This window comes from Echiichthys vipera (assembly GCF_963691815.1).
Source record: "Echiichthys vipera genome assembly, chromosome: 22".
In the NCBI taxonomy this organism is placed as follows: Eukaryota; Metazoa; Chordata; class Actinopteri; order Perciformes; family Trachinidae; genus Echiichthys; species Echiichthys vipera.
In genome coordinates, this window is record NC_139847.1 from 9,936,498 (window position 1) to 9,950,301 (window position 13,804).

The 13,804-nt window shown below is 41.6% G+C and overlaps 2 protein-coding genes across 5 annotated transcripts; one reads left to right on the forward strand and one right to left on the reverse strand.

Moving 5' to 3' along the window:
• Positions 1 to 504: 504 nt before the first annotated feature.
• LOC310963745 (eukaryotic translation initiation factor 5A-1) lies at positions 505 to 9,454 on the forward strand. The gene is made up of 5 exons (XM_083936663.1): positions 505 to 788; positions 3,026 to 3,218; positions 3,632 to 3,736; positions 4,929 to 5,060; positions 6,360 to 9,454. Exons 2-5 carry the CDS (start codon positions 3,051 to 3,053, stop codon positions 6,420 to 6,422), a joined length of 468 nt encoding a protein of 155 aa, XP_083792789.1. The 5' UTR covers positions 505 to 788; positions 3,026 to 3,050; the 3' UTR covers positions 6,423 to 9,454.
• Positions 9,455 to 9,693: 239 nt separating this feature from the next.
• Positions 9,694 to 13,804, reverse strand: gps2 (G protein pathway suppressor 2). 4 transcript variants are annotated; one of them, XM_083937473.1, is made up of 11 exons: positions 13,674 to 13,804; positions 13,133 to 13,250; positions 12,783 to 12,892; positions 12,518 to 12,630; positions 12,314 to 12,393; positions 12,141 to 12,220; positions 11,726 to 11,897; positions 11,507 to 11,590; positions 11,272 to 11,348; positions 10,913 to 11,008; positions 9,694 to 10,462 (listed from the first exon to the last, which is right to left on the reverse strand). In XM_083937473.1, the coding sequence occupies exons 2-11, from the start codon at positions 13,224 to 13,226 to the stop codon at positions 10,370 to 10,372; spliced, it is 999 nt and encodes a 332-aa protein (XP_083793599.1). In that variant the 5' UTR covers positions 13,227 to 13,250; positions 13,674 to 13,804; the 3' UTR covers positions 9,694 to 10,369. The 4 variants fall into 4 exon arrangements, with proteins under 4 accessions (XP_083793599.1, XP_083793597.1, XP_083793598.1 ...); XM_083937471.1 differs by having other exon boundaries at positions 10,913 to 11,020; XM_083937472.1 differs by having other exon boundaries at positions 12,515 to 12,630.

Here is a 13,804-nt window from a genome sequence, read left to right on the forward strand (position 1 = left end):
TGTAAGAGTATGTTATTGTGTCAGTTTGTTATTATTTGTAGCATATGTATATTATTATAATTGATATCATAATATACATATGTTACATTTTTAAAACTGATACACTAGTCAAATATGTACAAGGTCACATTGATATAGTGGATTTTATCACAATATGTAAAGTGAATTATAACTTATAGTATAGTATATTTCTGAAGGGGCATTTATACCATTTGCATGGCAAAAGTAACTGTACTGTCTGTGCAGTGTGTTTTGATTTACAGTGATGTTTTAATTCATTTTTATTTTTATTTTTGTTTTAATATTATTTTAATTTATGACCCCAGGAAGAATAGCGACATAATTTGCTGCAGCTATAGTTTCTCTTATCTATAACATTGTCATAATGTCTTTATTCTCCTGTGGGTGTTTTATTGTGACAGTCCCAGCAGGAAGTGGTGTGTCTGGACTGGTGTGTGACCACAGCAGGGTGAGGAGGAGCTGGATGAGGGAGAGACAGTGCAGACATTACGGGGTCCAGGGCTGTGACTCTCCTCCTGCAGCCTGGAATACACAGCAGGGTGGGGAGAAGAAGAGAGAACAGCAGAAACGACAGGAAAGAAAGAGGAATGATTAAAAACAGATAAGATAAAGAAAAAAAAGGGGGCGACATTGCAAAAAAACGAGCCACCGAGGAGGAGAGAACAAACTCCACCGGGCCAGACGAGCAGGAATACAGGCAGGAAAAGAGGATTTAAAGGGGGAAAGGCTGATAAATAACACAGGAGAGGATAGATTGTATCACTGGGGTAAGTTCCTTATCAAAACATCCTATAGACGGGGCGTGTTTGCGCCTGAGCAGACGGGTTATCCTCACACATGTCTGTCTGAAGCTGACATAACCTATTCCCTGTAAACGCCCCCATGAAGTCACAACAACAAGCAGTTACCATCACGAGTGTATATTAGCTTTGTCATTATTATTCACACCAGCTGCCAAACTTCTCTTTCCACATCTGTGAGCGTGTTCACCACCAGCACAGGCACTTAAATAACCAGGGTGGTGTAATATGGAGGTCTACATTCATATAACGGACGCTTTAAGTGTCTTTAACGTTGTGTTTTTGTCTGGAGCACTTGAACGTCTCTTCATCAGAATGGCCTCGGCCTGAGAGCAGTCAGTGCGCATGCGTGCTCCCTGACCGTAAACCTTAACGACTCATTATTACCATTTAAAATGTTTATCTAGCTAATGACACACGGACTAAACCTTTAGCTGAATAATTAAACTGCAAGTCTAACTTTTAATTTGTTTTTATTTATTTCATGGATATTATTTTCTTTACAGGAAGAATTGGGCTTGTTTGGCTAACAGGTGCTATGTCTCTGTTACTTTGTGTAGCTCTGCCTTTTTTCCATTTATAAATCTTTATTTCAGATTAAGAACAAGGCGACAATCAGCAAAAATAGATCAAAATATAGCTTAACTATATAAAAAAAATAATGGTTTTATATGTAGAATATTTATTAAAAGCTATATTTAAAAAAATAATTCACCCACGGGGCGTTTTGAGGGGTACTAAAATTTTGTTTGGTATGAATTAATATTTAAAAACCTTTTTGACGGGTTTGACAATGACTTTCTGTCACGTTCTGTTTACATTGTAGCGGCCAATAGTGTTGGGCATTGCGGGTTGCCAGGGTTGTCTGTTGTTGGGTGCAGCTACTGTAGGCTGGCACTGGGGAGAAATGGAGTTTGCCAATCCTGCAGCTGCTTTTTTGTCCCAGCAGCTGAGTGACTGGAGACGGGCAAAAACCAGAGTCAATATAGGCCAAGCATTCACTCCATGGACTGAGATAAAGGAGTTCAACAGCATTAAAACACACGCCCAAATGGCTACGTTTCTGCTTGATGATGACGGCTAATGCTAACAGTCAAACTCCTCTAATCCTTGTTTTTATGGTGCGATTTGACAGAGGGAACGGGTTCAAACAGGCTCAAACAGACACCTGCCTTTTCAATTCATTAAAAAAAAGTCTTGTAGAAAAACCTGTCTCACAATAAGGCATGGGAAAAGTTTTGATATCATGTTCACAATAGTACCAACAGATTTCAACCGATGAATGAGCATCTTTAGCGTCACTAAGTTGATTCTTGTCCAATGTCCCAATATGAAATCAGTACGCCTCCTAACTCTAATGGTAACCACCGTCATTGTCCTGAATGGACCATGAACGTATACACACTGGAGATCAAAATTAAGAACAAATGGTTAATATTTGTTTATTCTGAAATATTGTTATTTTTTTATTGTTCATGATTTGATAGAATATCTCCACACTGGCCTGGGAACGCCTCTGGATCCCCCTTGGGATCCCCCAGTTAGAGCTGGTTAATGTGGCCCGGGAAAGGGAAGTTTGGGGTCCCCTGCTAAAGCTGCTGCCCCCGCGACCCGACCCCGGATAAGCGGATGAAGATGAGATGAGATGAGATCATCTGTGACTATACCACTGCTGTACTAGCATGTTTTTTTAATAACCAAGGCACTTTAAAACCTTTATTTTGTGAAAAAAAATATTGATCAAAATTAGAGAACAGTAACCATTTTGTCAGAAGAGAAGATTTAAACAATGTTTTCTTCTCTAGGATTCAAAAATGAACAGGAAGTGTAGGGGCCACAGCTTTGAATGACTTCAGCACATCTGCGCCCACAGGACATCACTAGTTTCTCACAGTGCTCTGGTTTGATCTTGGTTCATTCTTCTTCAGTCTCTTCCACAGTTCAGTAACTGTAGTGGGTTTCTTAGACATTACTTTGTTGCCGTGGATTTTCCAGAGATTCTCTATGGGGTTTATCTTCTCTTCTGACACAATGGTTACTGCTCTCTTTCACACAAAAAAGTGCCTTGGTTATTCTAAAACATGCTAGTGCAGCAGTGGTATAGCCACAGCGGATATTCTATCAAAATATGAACAACAAAAAAAATAACATTATTTCAGAATAAAACAAGTTTTAATACTTTGTTCTCTAATTTTGATCTCCAGTGTACACATCGCCTCCACAGCAGGCATGGCAGATGCAGAGCTGGATTTCCAGACAGGTGATGCCGGGGCATCCGCCACCTACCCAATGCAGTGCTCTGCCCTGCGCAAAAATGGCTTTGTTGTGCTGAAAGGTCGACCCTGCAAGATCGTCGAGATGTCCACCTCCAAGACGGGCAAGCACGGCCACGCTAAGGTCGGTAAATCTTCACGGGATGCTGATGGCGAAGGACTAAAATGTAAAATAGCTTGTGGACTCACTTTGAAAAGAATATAGTGGAATTTTGATGCAGTTTTGACTACAGGTTCATCTATTTGTCTCTGGAATAAACACAAGGTCACATTCATATTAATGCAAATTATTCGACTCTTTCAGTCTGTACCGGAACAATAATATGTCCCTGCTCAGGACTTTTCCATTCCTAAAACAAATATTCAGTATTTGTATTATAAATTATGTTTAAATGTGATACACTTAATTATTAAACTACCATTTTTAAATGATAGTAGATAACTAAGCACTTTCCTTACATATTGGACATTGAATATGTTATAGACTGTGATGATAAAATGTTTCTCTAACGTGGATATTGTATCTTGTGGGTCCAGGTCCATCTGGTTGGTATCGACATCTTCTCTGGTAAGAAGTATGAAGATATCTGTCCCTCCACTCACAACATGGACGTGCCCAACATCAAGAGAATGGATTACCAGGTGAGACAGTAGCTTGTTGTCTACTATGTTGTTAAAATACAGTATTACAATAAACTGTTCCACACTTATTGGCCAGTTAAACAATCATTTCTTTCAAATAACACACTCTCAGGTGACTAAAAATTCAGGTTTCTCAAAGCTCATGTCCAATGAATACACAAATATACAAATAACAACAAACCAGAAACTGTGAGTTGATGAGTGATTTTAGTAATATTTTGCCTATGGAGAATGGACTGAAAGAATAGTCACATCTCACATATTACAGTATTATTCACAAGTAGGCTTTGAGTTCTAATTAAAGATAATTCAACATGGCTGCAGGGGGACATTAAACTGTCTGATGATGATTTGAAGGGCTCTATGATTGTTTAGTCAACTAAGGACATTTTTTGGGAGAAAGAAAGAGAAGCAGCACTCTTCTCTGATTGTTAAATGTTTCCGGGTCTTCCACATTTGCGTCTCTGCACCGTCACTGAAAACAGGGAATGACTGTAGCTGCACTTTCTACTGTATATATAGTATAGTTGTGACCTCAACTAAAGGTCACGTAGACCTTCTTCAAATATTTTAATTTTGCTAGATCGAAGCAACAAAACTAATGTTTATTTTCTTTTGTTTAAAATAGTGACTTTCTTCTTAACTACCATGAGCCGCTGAAAGGCTGAGACATGGAACAATCAACACCTGCGTGACGCGCCGTTTCAATAATCCAGTTATGGATATGCGTACCGCCATGCCTGATTAAAGATTTATTTCCTATTTCAGAGCAACAAAACAAAAGCAAGAAAACACAGTAGCACATGAAAATAGTGTAAGCGAAGGTGAACGTGGATACGGTGAAGTTTGTGGTCCACAGAAAATGTAAGAACCCAAACCCCGTCTCCCTTATTGCCAGACCAACCCCTGTGGCGTCCTACCATACGTAATAGGTAATAATATCATATGAGCGTGACTCCTGTACTGCATGAACTGGAGTGTGAACCCCTTCCTCTTGCAGCAGCACAGACAGCACATGCAAATATCTGAAATATGTTCCTAAAGCTGCTCTAATCAATATATTTTTAACTAGAACAATGGATTAAATGACTACTCGCATGTGTCAGATGATGAGTAGCAGAAAGAGGTAAAAGATGATGTCAGCATGTATCAAAGTACTGAGTCCGCTTGCTCTACTCTACCTCTCTCCCAGCTGATTGGGATCCAAGAGGGCTACCTGTCCCTACTCCAGGACAGCGGGGAGGTGAGAGAGGACCTGAAGATTCCCGAGGGAGACCTGGGCAAAGAGATCGAGAGCAAGCACGAAGCCGGAGAGGAGATCCTGGTCAGTGACTGTCACACCTCACCTCGCACTCTTTTCTACTGTCTTTGTCCGTCCAGAAACTTTCATCGGAGAGCATCATGAGTTGTTGTGAACGCAGAAACATCAACAAATACTCAAAAGCCCGCTTCACAAAGAGATTCCACAATAGCGCCGCAATGAAAGCACGCTGTTACGTAGGCTTTGATTATTGACATAGATTTAAGCAAACGCGTGATGAAGTGTGGGATTTCACAAAGCAGCCTGGCATTCCACAAACAAAGGAGGCGTGTGAGGCGATACACACCGTTAATCAACCACTCAAACTAGGGCCGCACAATATATCCAACATTTACCTTCATCGCGATATTAACATGCGCGATACACATATCGCAAAACCCAGCTTATACTGCGATACTTGGTATATTGCCATATGTCATGTATTAGGATGCTGCATGTCAACACCTGGCCGATCAGAAGGAACCGTACCGAGTTTCCCTGATGTATTAGCCACGTCGTGACTAAGGTCCAGTGCAAGGAGGTGTGTCAAGCTAGAGAGACAAGCGCAGATTTGACAACGAAGTACAACTCGTGGCTAAAAAGAACAGCTGGTCTGTTATAAAAATAGCAATAATTCTTATTATTATTGCTACTGCAATTTCCTAGCTTGGGATCAATAAAGTACTTCTATTCTATTCAATAATAGTTATTATATACAGGATTAATCCAGAAATCTTGTGCACACAGTGGCGACAAAAAACCTTCCCTTTAACAGGCAGGAACGTCGGACAGACCCAGCTCTGTGGAGGACGGACATCTGTCTGCACCGGTTGGGCAGAAGGAAAAAGAGAGAGAAAGAGAGAAAAGACGGACAGATAGAGAGAGACAAAGACAGATAGAACAGTCCCAGAAATGCAAGCAACCACAAAAATAACAGTAACTATAATAATATCTATAGTAATGCGAATATGACTCATGTTATGGCAGTTAATATAGCAGAATAGTAGAAACAACTGCAGTTAGGTTGATAGAATATGACAATGATAATAATTATGGTGGTAAATATGATCAATGATCAATTGTGTCTATAAAAAAATTCTAGAACTGAAGGTGACATTGTCCAACAGTCCAAAGCCTGAATGTTAAATTTAAAACATCAGATCCTCAAATTTGAGAGTCATTTTCTATAGATGGACTAATCAATACATTGACTTGATGGTGTCAGTGCTAATGGTGATTACAGTTGGACAGTTCAGCGTCTTAGTTATCTAGTTAAGGAAGCATGAAGAAACCGAAGCATCTTAAAAACCTTTATGCTTTCAGATCACTGTTCTAAACGCAATGGACGAAGAAGCTGCAATTGGCATCAAAGCGCTGGGTAAATGAGCCACTGCAGGTAAATTCAGAGCTACAGCTGTATCTGCACGCAGCTGTCCTCTCATGACCCCTGACTACCGCCTGACCCCAGCCTGCCTGAAGAGGAGTGCGTGTGTGTGTTATGTAAAATGATGTATGTGTGTGTGTGTGAGTTTGGATGTCACACCACCAGCCACCAGCATGTACCATGCCAGTGCAAGTGTGTGTGATGTCATGTACAGTTTACTGTTCATCACTGGACCAAGGGGAAGGCAACTCCAGTCGACAAGATCCAAGGTTGAGGTTTGATGTTTAGTTGGTGTGACAGAAAAAAAGACAAAAAAGAAAATATGCAAATCCACTGTACTGGAAATAGCCATGTTTTTCCATATAAATGCATAATGACCTTTTGTGAATAGATTTGCTTAAACTGGACACTTGAATTAAAGCCATTCTTACCTTTCTGGCATGTTGCACAGCACTTAAAGTAAAAGTTTGAACATGAAAAACTACTCCCCCCTCCAAAGTCCCACCCTCTTCCCCCTGCCTGACCTCTGACGCTCCCCCCATCCCCCAGGCATGCAGTGAGAAAGTGAGCAGAGCAAGGGAAATGGCTGGTTTGTTTACAGAGAAACCTAAAACATGCAGGACGGTGGCCCTCCAGGAGCAGGGTTTCCCGACCCTGGTTTACACTATCGTGACTTTAGCGCTAATCTTTGCACAAATAGCATAGTATTACAGGGGCCGTATTCACAAAACATCAAGGCTCAGAGCAGGTCCTAACTTGCTGATTTAGAAGTAACCTCTTAAAAATAAGGGCGTTTCACTCCAAATTTTAGGACTCCTCGCTTTTTAAGATAAGTGTAATTCACAAAGCATTTTTGTGCTAAAAGTAGCTCCTACGTCTATGAAAACGTAGGAGTCCTCCAGAGGAGAGGACTCCTAAGTCACTAAGAGTAAATCAGGAAGGACCTCACGTGGCTGCAGCAGTCAACATTTTGTAGAGATCAAATGATAGTGAGCTTTTATAAAGGTATCGCTTTAATTGAGATGGCATTATGAACGTGGTAGAGTTGGTCAGGGATGCCATCACATCACCAACCAATAAAAAACACCCAATATCACCGGAGATTAAAGTTGGTACAACTCTCCACTATTTGGCCACGGGACAATTCAGCTGTGAAGGTAGACGATCTTGGCGTCTCTCAGCTGTCGGTCAGGAGGATTTTGCACCAGATGATAAACGCTCTCTCCAGACCCCACATAGAGCTGCAGTTCATTCACTTCCCTATTGAAGTGTTTCTGTCATAAATTCACTGTTAGGGACTCACTCCCTCTCAGCCAATCACTGTGGGCATAGAAGGGATGAACGTGATGTCATCCATAGAGGTCAACCCCGCCCTCTAGTCTTAGTTTAGTCCCTCCATCTGCTTAAGAAAGGTTGGTCTCAGAGGCTTTGGGAGTAGGTTTAAGAAATTACTCTTGACTAAGAACTTTTAGTGCTCTTTAGGAGAACTCTTAGCGCTAAGATAAAATGTTTTGTGAATACGGCCCCAGAACTGTATTAACTGATAGCATCTGGATGCTGCGTTATCACGTAATGATGCGTTCTAGGATTAGCCAAACTAAAAGCACCTGTCCAGCAGATACTTCACGGCCATCTCATCTCTTATTAGCTCCGGATGAAGCTGCATTAGCCCCGGCCATCGCTAGAAAGCAGAACCGTTGACTCACGCCTTGCCTCTATGGAACGCAGCCCAGTTCAAATACACATGAATTTGAACTTCCATATGCCTCTTGATCAGTTCTTCGCCATTCCGTGCTCTCTCTCTCTCACAGACCTCTCTCTGCAGAGAGGCGCGGGACCCGCAAGCAGTGACAGTGGTAGGCAACTGGAAGGGACGCTGACAGGCAGGAAGCTCGGCCAATAATTTTTTTCCGGTCTGAATAAAATCATTGGTTAGACTTTTATCAGAAATATACAAGAATTAATTATTTTGGAGTTTCAACTCCTGGTGAATTTCCTTTACATTGTAGTGTGCCATACACTTATTAGGAGCATTTTAAGGTGACAAAAGAAAAGTGTTAAAATGGCAGAAAGGTAAGAATTTCTTTGATGTAACTATCTTGAGGAGTGTATTAAAACTTTGAAGCCTGTATGAAGTGTGCCACTGTGGATTTGCCTGCCCCTTAAGATACTTTTTGTCTCACAGTAACACTATTACGAGCATGTGTATCATTTAGCACTTTAGGACTTAAATGAAAGCTTATGGCTCATATTGTATTCATGAGTAATGTTGCTTTTTTCTTTGCACTTTATTTCATTTTACAGCCTGATCTAGCAGTGGCTTCCTGTATTTTCTCTAAGAAAAAAGCGTGTAGCGTCCTAACTGTCGGGTCAAACTGTTCTATGCACTTTCTTTCCCGCACTTTTCTCACCTGCAAAGCGCAGGCTGTAAAGTGTCCACAAACGATATGTTCAATACCTGTTGTGCAATGTTTCGTCTGCAGAGGCCAGTTAAAAACACTGTCTCATTCAAATATATTACTCTTTCTTTCTCTTCCTTTCATTCTTCCCCCTTGTAATTGTGTTTCAGGGGCAAACGAGATGCACTGGACCTGGGGAAGAGGGGATATTGCCTCGTCAATTGCAAACCCCCCTCCTCTATCTTTCATTCTTTTTTGTCTTTTCTCTTCCTCGCTCTGTTTTGGGTTCAATTAGAAAAGAATTGGAAACAGGTGACTGTAAACATTCTCTGTGTACATGCTCACAGATGTAAATAAACAAAACTAAAAGGTCAATGGTGTAGAGAAAGAGCTCCCACTAACGATTGAGCAGATCTGCAGATATTCAGTAGCTAACCTACCATCAGGGAAAAGAAAGGCGGTGATACATTTTGTTTTTATATGTTCCCGTTTTATGAAGGGCTTCAACTCTAGATCTGCATTGTTGTGTTGAGGCTTGTTCAGCGTGTCTGTCATAAAGGCACTTTTCATTTGGAGATCTGAACAAGCCCCTCCTTCTGTTTATCACCTGGAACTTGTCTATTAAACAAAAGGTTACCAACATGGCACACCGTTGTTCCCATTTCTTTTTGTCACAAGGATCACAAGGGTCAAAAGGAAATAAATCTGTGCTTCAAGAACAAGTCACACAGAGCGGTTTAGAGAAATTGGGTTTTAGTATAATTGAGCTTACGTCTGAACCTTGAGCGATGATTCAGGAGGCAGATAACTTGTCTCCATGGCCAAAAACATAAATAAAAGATGACACAAACTGTTGGACGTGTCGTTTGCGTATCATTTTATTACTAACATAAAAGCTTTAAAACAGCAGATGCTCAGACTTCATTCATTCTGTAGAAAAGGACAATGCAAAAACACTCGAAATCCATCATTTCAAGAAAACGGGCCCGTGAATGTTCTCATTTTTCCAGATCGTCGTTATCCCCAAAGAAATTTATGTCCAGCTGCTTTTGACTTAAATTTTTTAGGGGGGATTTATGAAAGTGTTCACCTATCTGACCCTAATGGATCTGATGTGGTCAACCAGAAGTCAGTGGAACAGTGGAATAAAGTATTTCAATTATAGCAACGTGTTGATTGAATCTACATACTCTAAATATGTTCCTGATGTCGTAATTATGAATGTCAGTGTACAAAGAATGAGCTCTGGTTCATGCAGTCTTGCTTTTTTATACAACATATTAACATTTTAGTGCACATACGCACCTTTAGAACGGCTTTACAGTGTAGGCAAATTATATTTTACAAATTAACATCATTCAAAGTTATGTAAAAACCAAAGTAATCATAAGGACTGCTGATCAAAAACAAGATACTGTACAGGAAATCAAATGGCATAATCCAGCAGGATGACTTTTTAATGGGGCAGTCAATCCATGGCTCGTCCAAAAGGTTCTCCAGGATCTGAAGTGAAGCTGTGAAGCCTCAGTGACAATGAAGATGGATGCGGGTTACTTGCCGTGGTGGTAGAACCTCTGCCCGCTCTGGCTGTGGGGGAGGAAGCCATGGCGAGGAGCGGCCTGGGGAGCGCTCTGGAATGGGGCCTGGTGACGGAAAATTTGGAACAACGTGATGAAATTATGTTTGGAGTAAATGCAGAGAATGAACAGAAACAATAAAAAAAATACATAAAAATGAAATAAATAGCTAAATAACACCACTTCTTAAACTCCCTAAGCATTGTTTTCTGTGCAATATGTTCTGTAAAAAAGTTTTTATATTGCTAAATATAGGAAAATGATGGATAAAGGCTGGTAATACGGGGTTGGGAGCGATTCTAAAACAAAACATTATGATTTCATAATCTGATAGGATGCAGTTTGAGAGGTCAGCTGTAAACACAGGTAAAGTTTAAATAGTTCAAATGCATTGCCTCATTTCCCTATTTTTAAATTGTATTCGTTATTTTATTTACTGGTCAAAGCAGATGGAGGTTTACGGTCCGTTAAAAGGAACTGTGTGTGTGTGTGTGTGTGCGCGTTTAGGAGATTCACCTTTGCGGTGGGAATCTGGACTGACATGGATGGTGTGGGAAGCAGTCCTGGGGCAGAGGGATGCATGGCTGGTGGATGCATAGGCCTCAATGCACCCTGTGAGAACATCAACGAGACAGAACAAAATAACAACAGATAGTTAAATAATGAAGGGATGGCCTGAAGTACAGGGCAGAGGGGTGAAGCGTATGCTAGCTGCTTTCACTATTTAGAGTGGGATTTATTATTTTCATGTTCTGTCTGATATTTACGAATTAGACATCATCATCATCATCACTTGTAGGACAGCACGATCCCTCTTTTTATGAGCTTATGAAGGAACTGTCATATCAGTAAACTGTAGATATTTCATGTCTTACTGCATCAGTGAAGCCGGACTGTTGGTTGGCATGTTCCAGCTGCTTCTGGAGGGGGATTCCTGCACCGGGAATGTATCCTGCATGAGATCCAAAGGTTATGAATGAAAAATACAGAGCCCACATTCAGGTTATTTTACTCCACATATTATTTAGACTGTGATTGGCTGTTTATTAATAATCTCTAGCAGTGAAACAGCAGTGGGAACACGAGGACGAAGACGACAGAGGAACTGACCAGGCTGGGAGGTGAAGTGAGTGTGGACGGGGTAGCCGGGCTGCTGGTGGGGGAGGTACTGCATGGCCTGAAACGCAGACGCACCTGGGGGAGAACAAAAGCAACTTTGTCTTTAAAAAAATCACTACAGCTAACACTTTCATGTGCTTCAAGATGAAACCGATACGAAACTTGGAAGTTTCCTTGTAATACAGAGGGCGTGTAATCCATGTCCTTTACCTCTGATCTGAGAGCTGCTTGCGAAACTGACAGGCACTGACGGTCCAGGGGCGTAGGTGGAGGGATGCTGGGCCTGAGCCACCCCGTAGGTCTCGTGGACCCCCTGGCCCCCGCTGAACTGCCCGTGCTCTGCTGCGCCTGAGCTGAACCCGGGCGTCTGATAGTGACGTGCCTAAACGAGGAAGAGAAGGAGGGTTAAACCCAAAATACTGGTGTCTAACTGTGAATCTCCTAAAGGATTTAAAGACGGGAATATGGGGAAAAATCAAAGTAAAATTCTAAACACACAGGACTCAAAGGAGAAAATACATATTACCAGGAATCTATACTAAAACAAATGAGCTATGGAGAAGTATATGTGGCAAGATGTTTTATGAAAAGGCATAATCTTTGAGTGAAACACAGCTTTACTCACTGGAATCACAGCAGCTGGGAACAGCTGTTTACTACGTTCTCCAAGCAGCGCACCGGGTCGACTGTGGCTGACTGGACTGCCTGAGAGCCAAAGAGAATGATCATGTCAATAACAGCAAAAGGACAGATTTTCCAGATGAGGTTCAGCATATTAATACTTGAGAACTGCCTTACCTTGAATGCTGAGGAGGTGCTGCCCTGCGTGCATGGGTAGACTGGGTTGGTAGCTGGCTGATGTCAATGTTGTGATATCACTAGAAAGGACAAAAATGCAACTGAGTACCAAAAATACTTCAGTAAACCTGTGGGACTGATAACAAATTTCTGCCATACCGTTATGTACTGAAAGCACTGAAAAAGCTGCGTCATCCTTACTACCTCTGCTCCTTTCTGCGCCTCTTTTCCTCTTCATGAAGTACTTTCTTGAGCTGTAAGAAGAGCTGGTGCTTCTCTTCTTGGAGTCCCTGAAGTTTCTCCCCCATCTTCATTACCTGAAGTTAGTTTGGGGTTGGGAATCACAGTGTAAGAAAGTTGTCATGTATTTACCTGAATATTTCTGTCTCAACCCATGGTAAGACGGCAAAGCCTTGCAGAGCTTAAAGCACACGGGTTTTAGTTGACTTGTTTGTTAAATTGTCCATACCTGTTCTTTGGTTTCCTCTAAAGACATCCTCTCCTCTATTTCTTTTGTCCTCTTGCGCTCTTCCTCCTCTTTCATCTTCTGCTCCATCATTTTGTCCACCTCTTCCTCCTCTGAAAGATTACATTCATGCAGTTCACTGGCGATGGAAAGCATATTTCTATCCTTTGCTTAAGGAGAAATATAGTTGTATATTAACTCAGGAATGCAGAAAGACAACAGACTCGAGGAACACGACTCGCAGTCACGCACAAAACTGCCACCTCTTCAGATGTGACAGTGCATACTCGGCTAGTCCAGGCTGGTTTAAACACACACACATACAGACAGACAGACATACAGGGAGTGCGCACCTTGTCTTTTCCGCTCCCTCTCCCTCATGATGTGCTTGTGGAGGGCTCTGGCCATCGCGTTGGACAGCTTCGGTCTCTCCAACAGGGCGGGCATGGTAACAGGCAGTGGAGGGGCCAGCTGGTGTAGATGCAACAATTCAATAGCGGTGAAATGTCATAAGAAACACCCGGGGTACATGTAATAGTGTCGATTATCTTTATCTCACTTGTAACCAGTAGATATGCTAGCGGATGTGACGTTAACGTAAACGGTTAAAGGCCTAGCGGCAACCCGGCTAACAGCTAAATTAGCATTGTTAGCTTTAGCTGCTGTTAAATGAGTATAATACTCCAACGGGTGTGTTAAAGACAAATACCCGTGGAGATTTAACATGCATACCAGCGACAATATTACGTTACTATTTTTACACGCCCAAGAGCAAACGTTAGCTGGGGCTAGCTAGCTGCTGAGCAACAACGTTACGGATTTTACGGTTTCTATTCTAGTTAACGTCATTGAACGTTACTGTGGTGGAGTGGTGCAGTATAAAAAACATCTTACTTTTGTTGCTGTGGGGGTCGTTTAAGAAAAGCCGAACCGTCTCGCGTTTTTAATTGGAGCCGTGTCTGTGTAAATTCAAAACTTAACGTTAGGCACAAAATATAAACAGACGGAGAGGTTTTCAGCCCGGG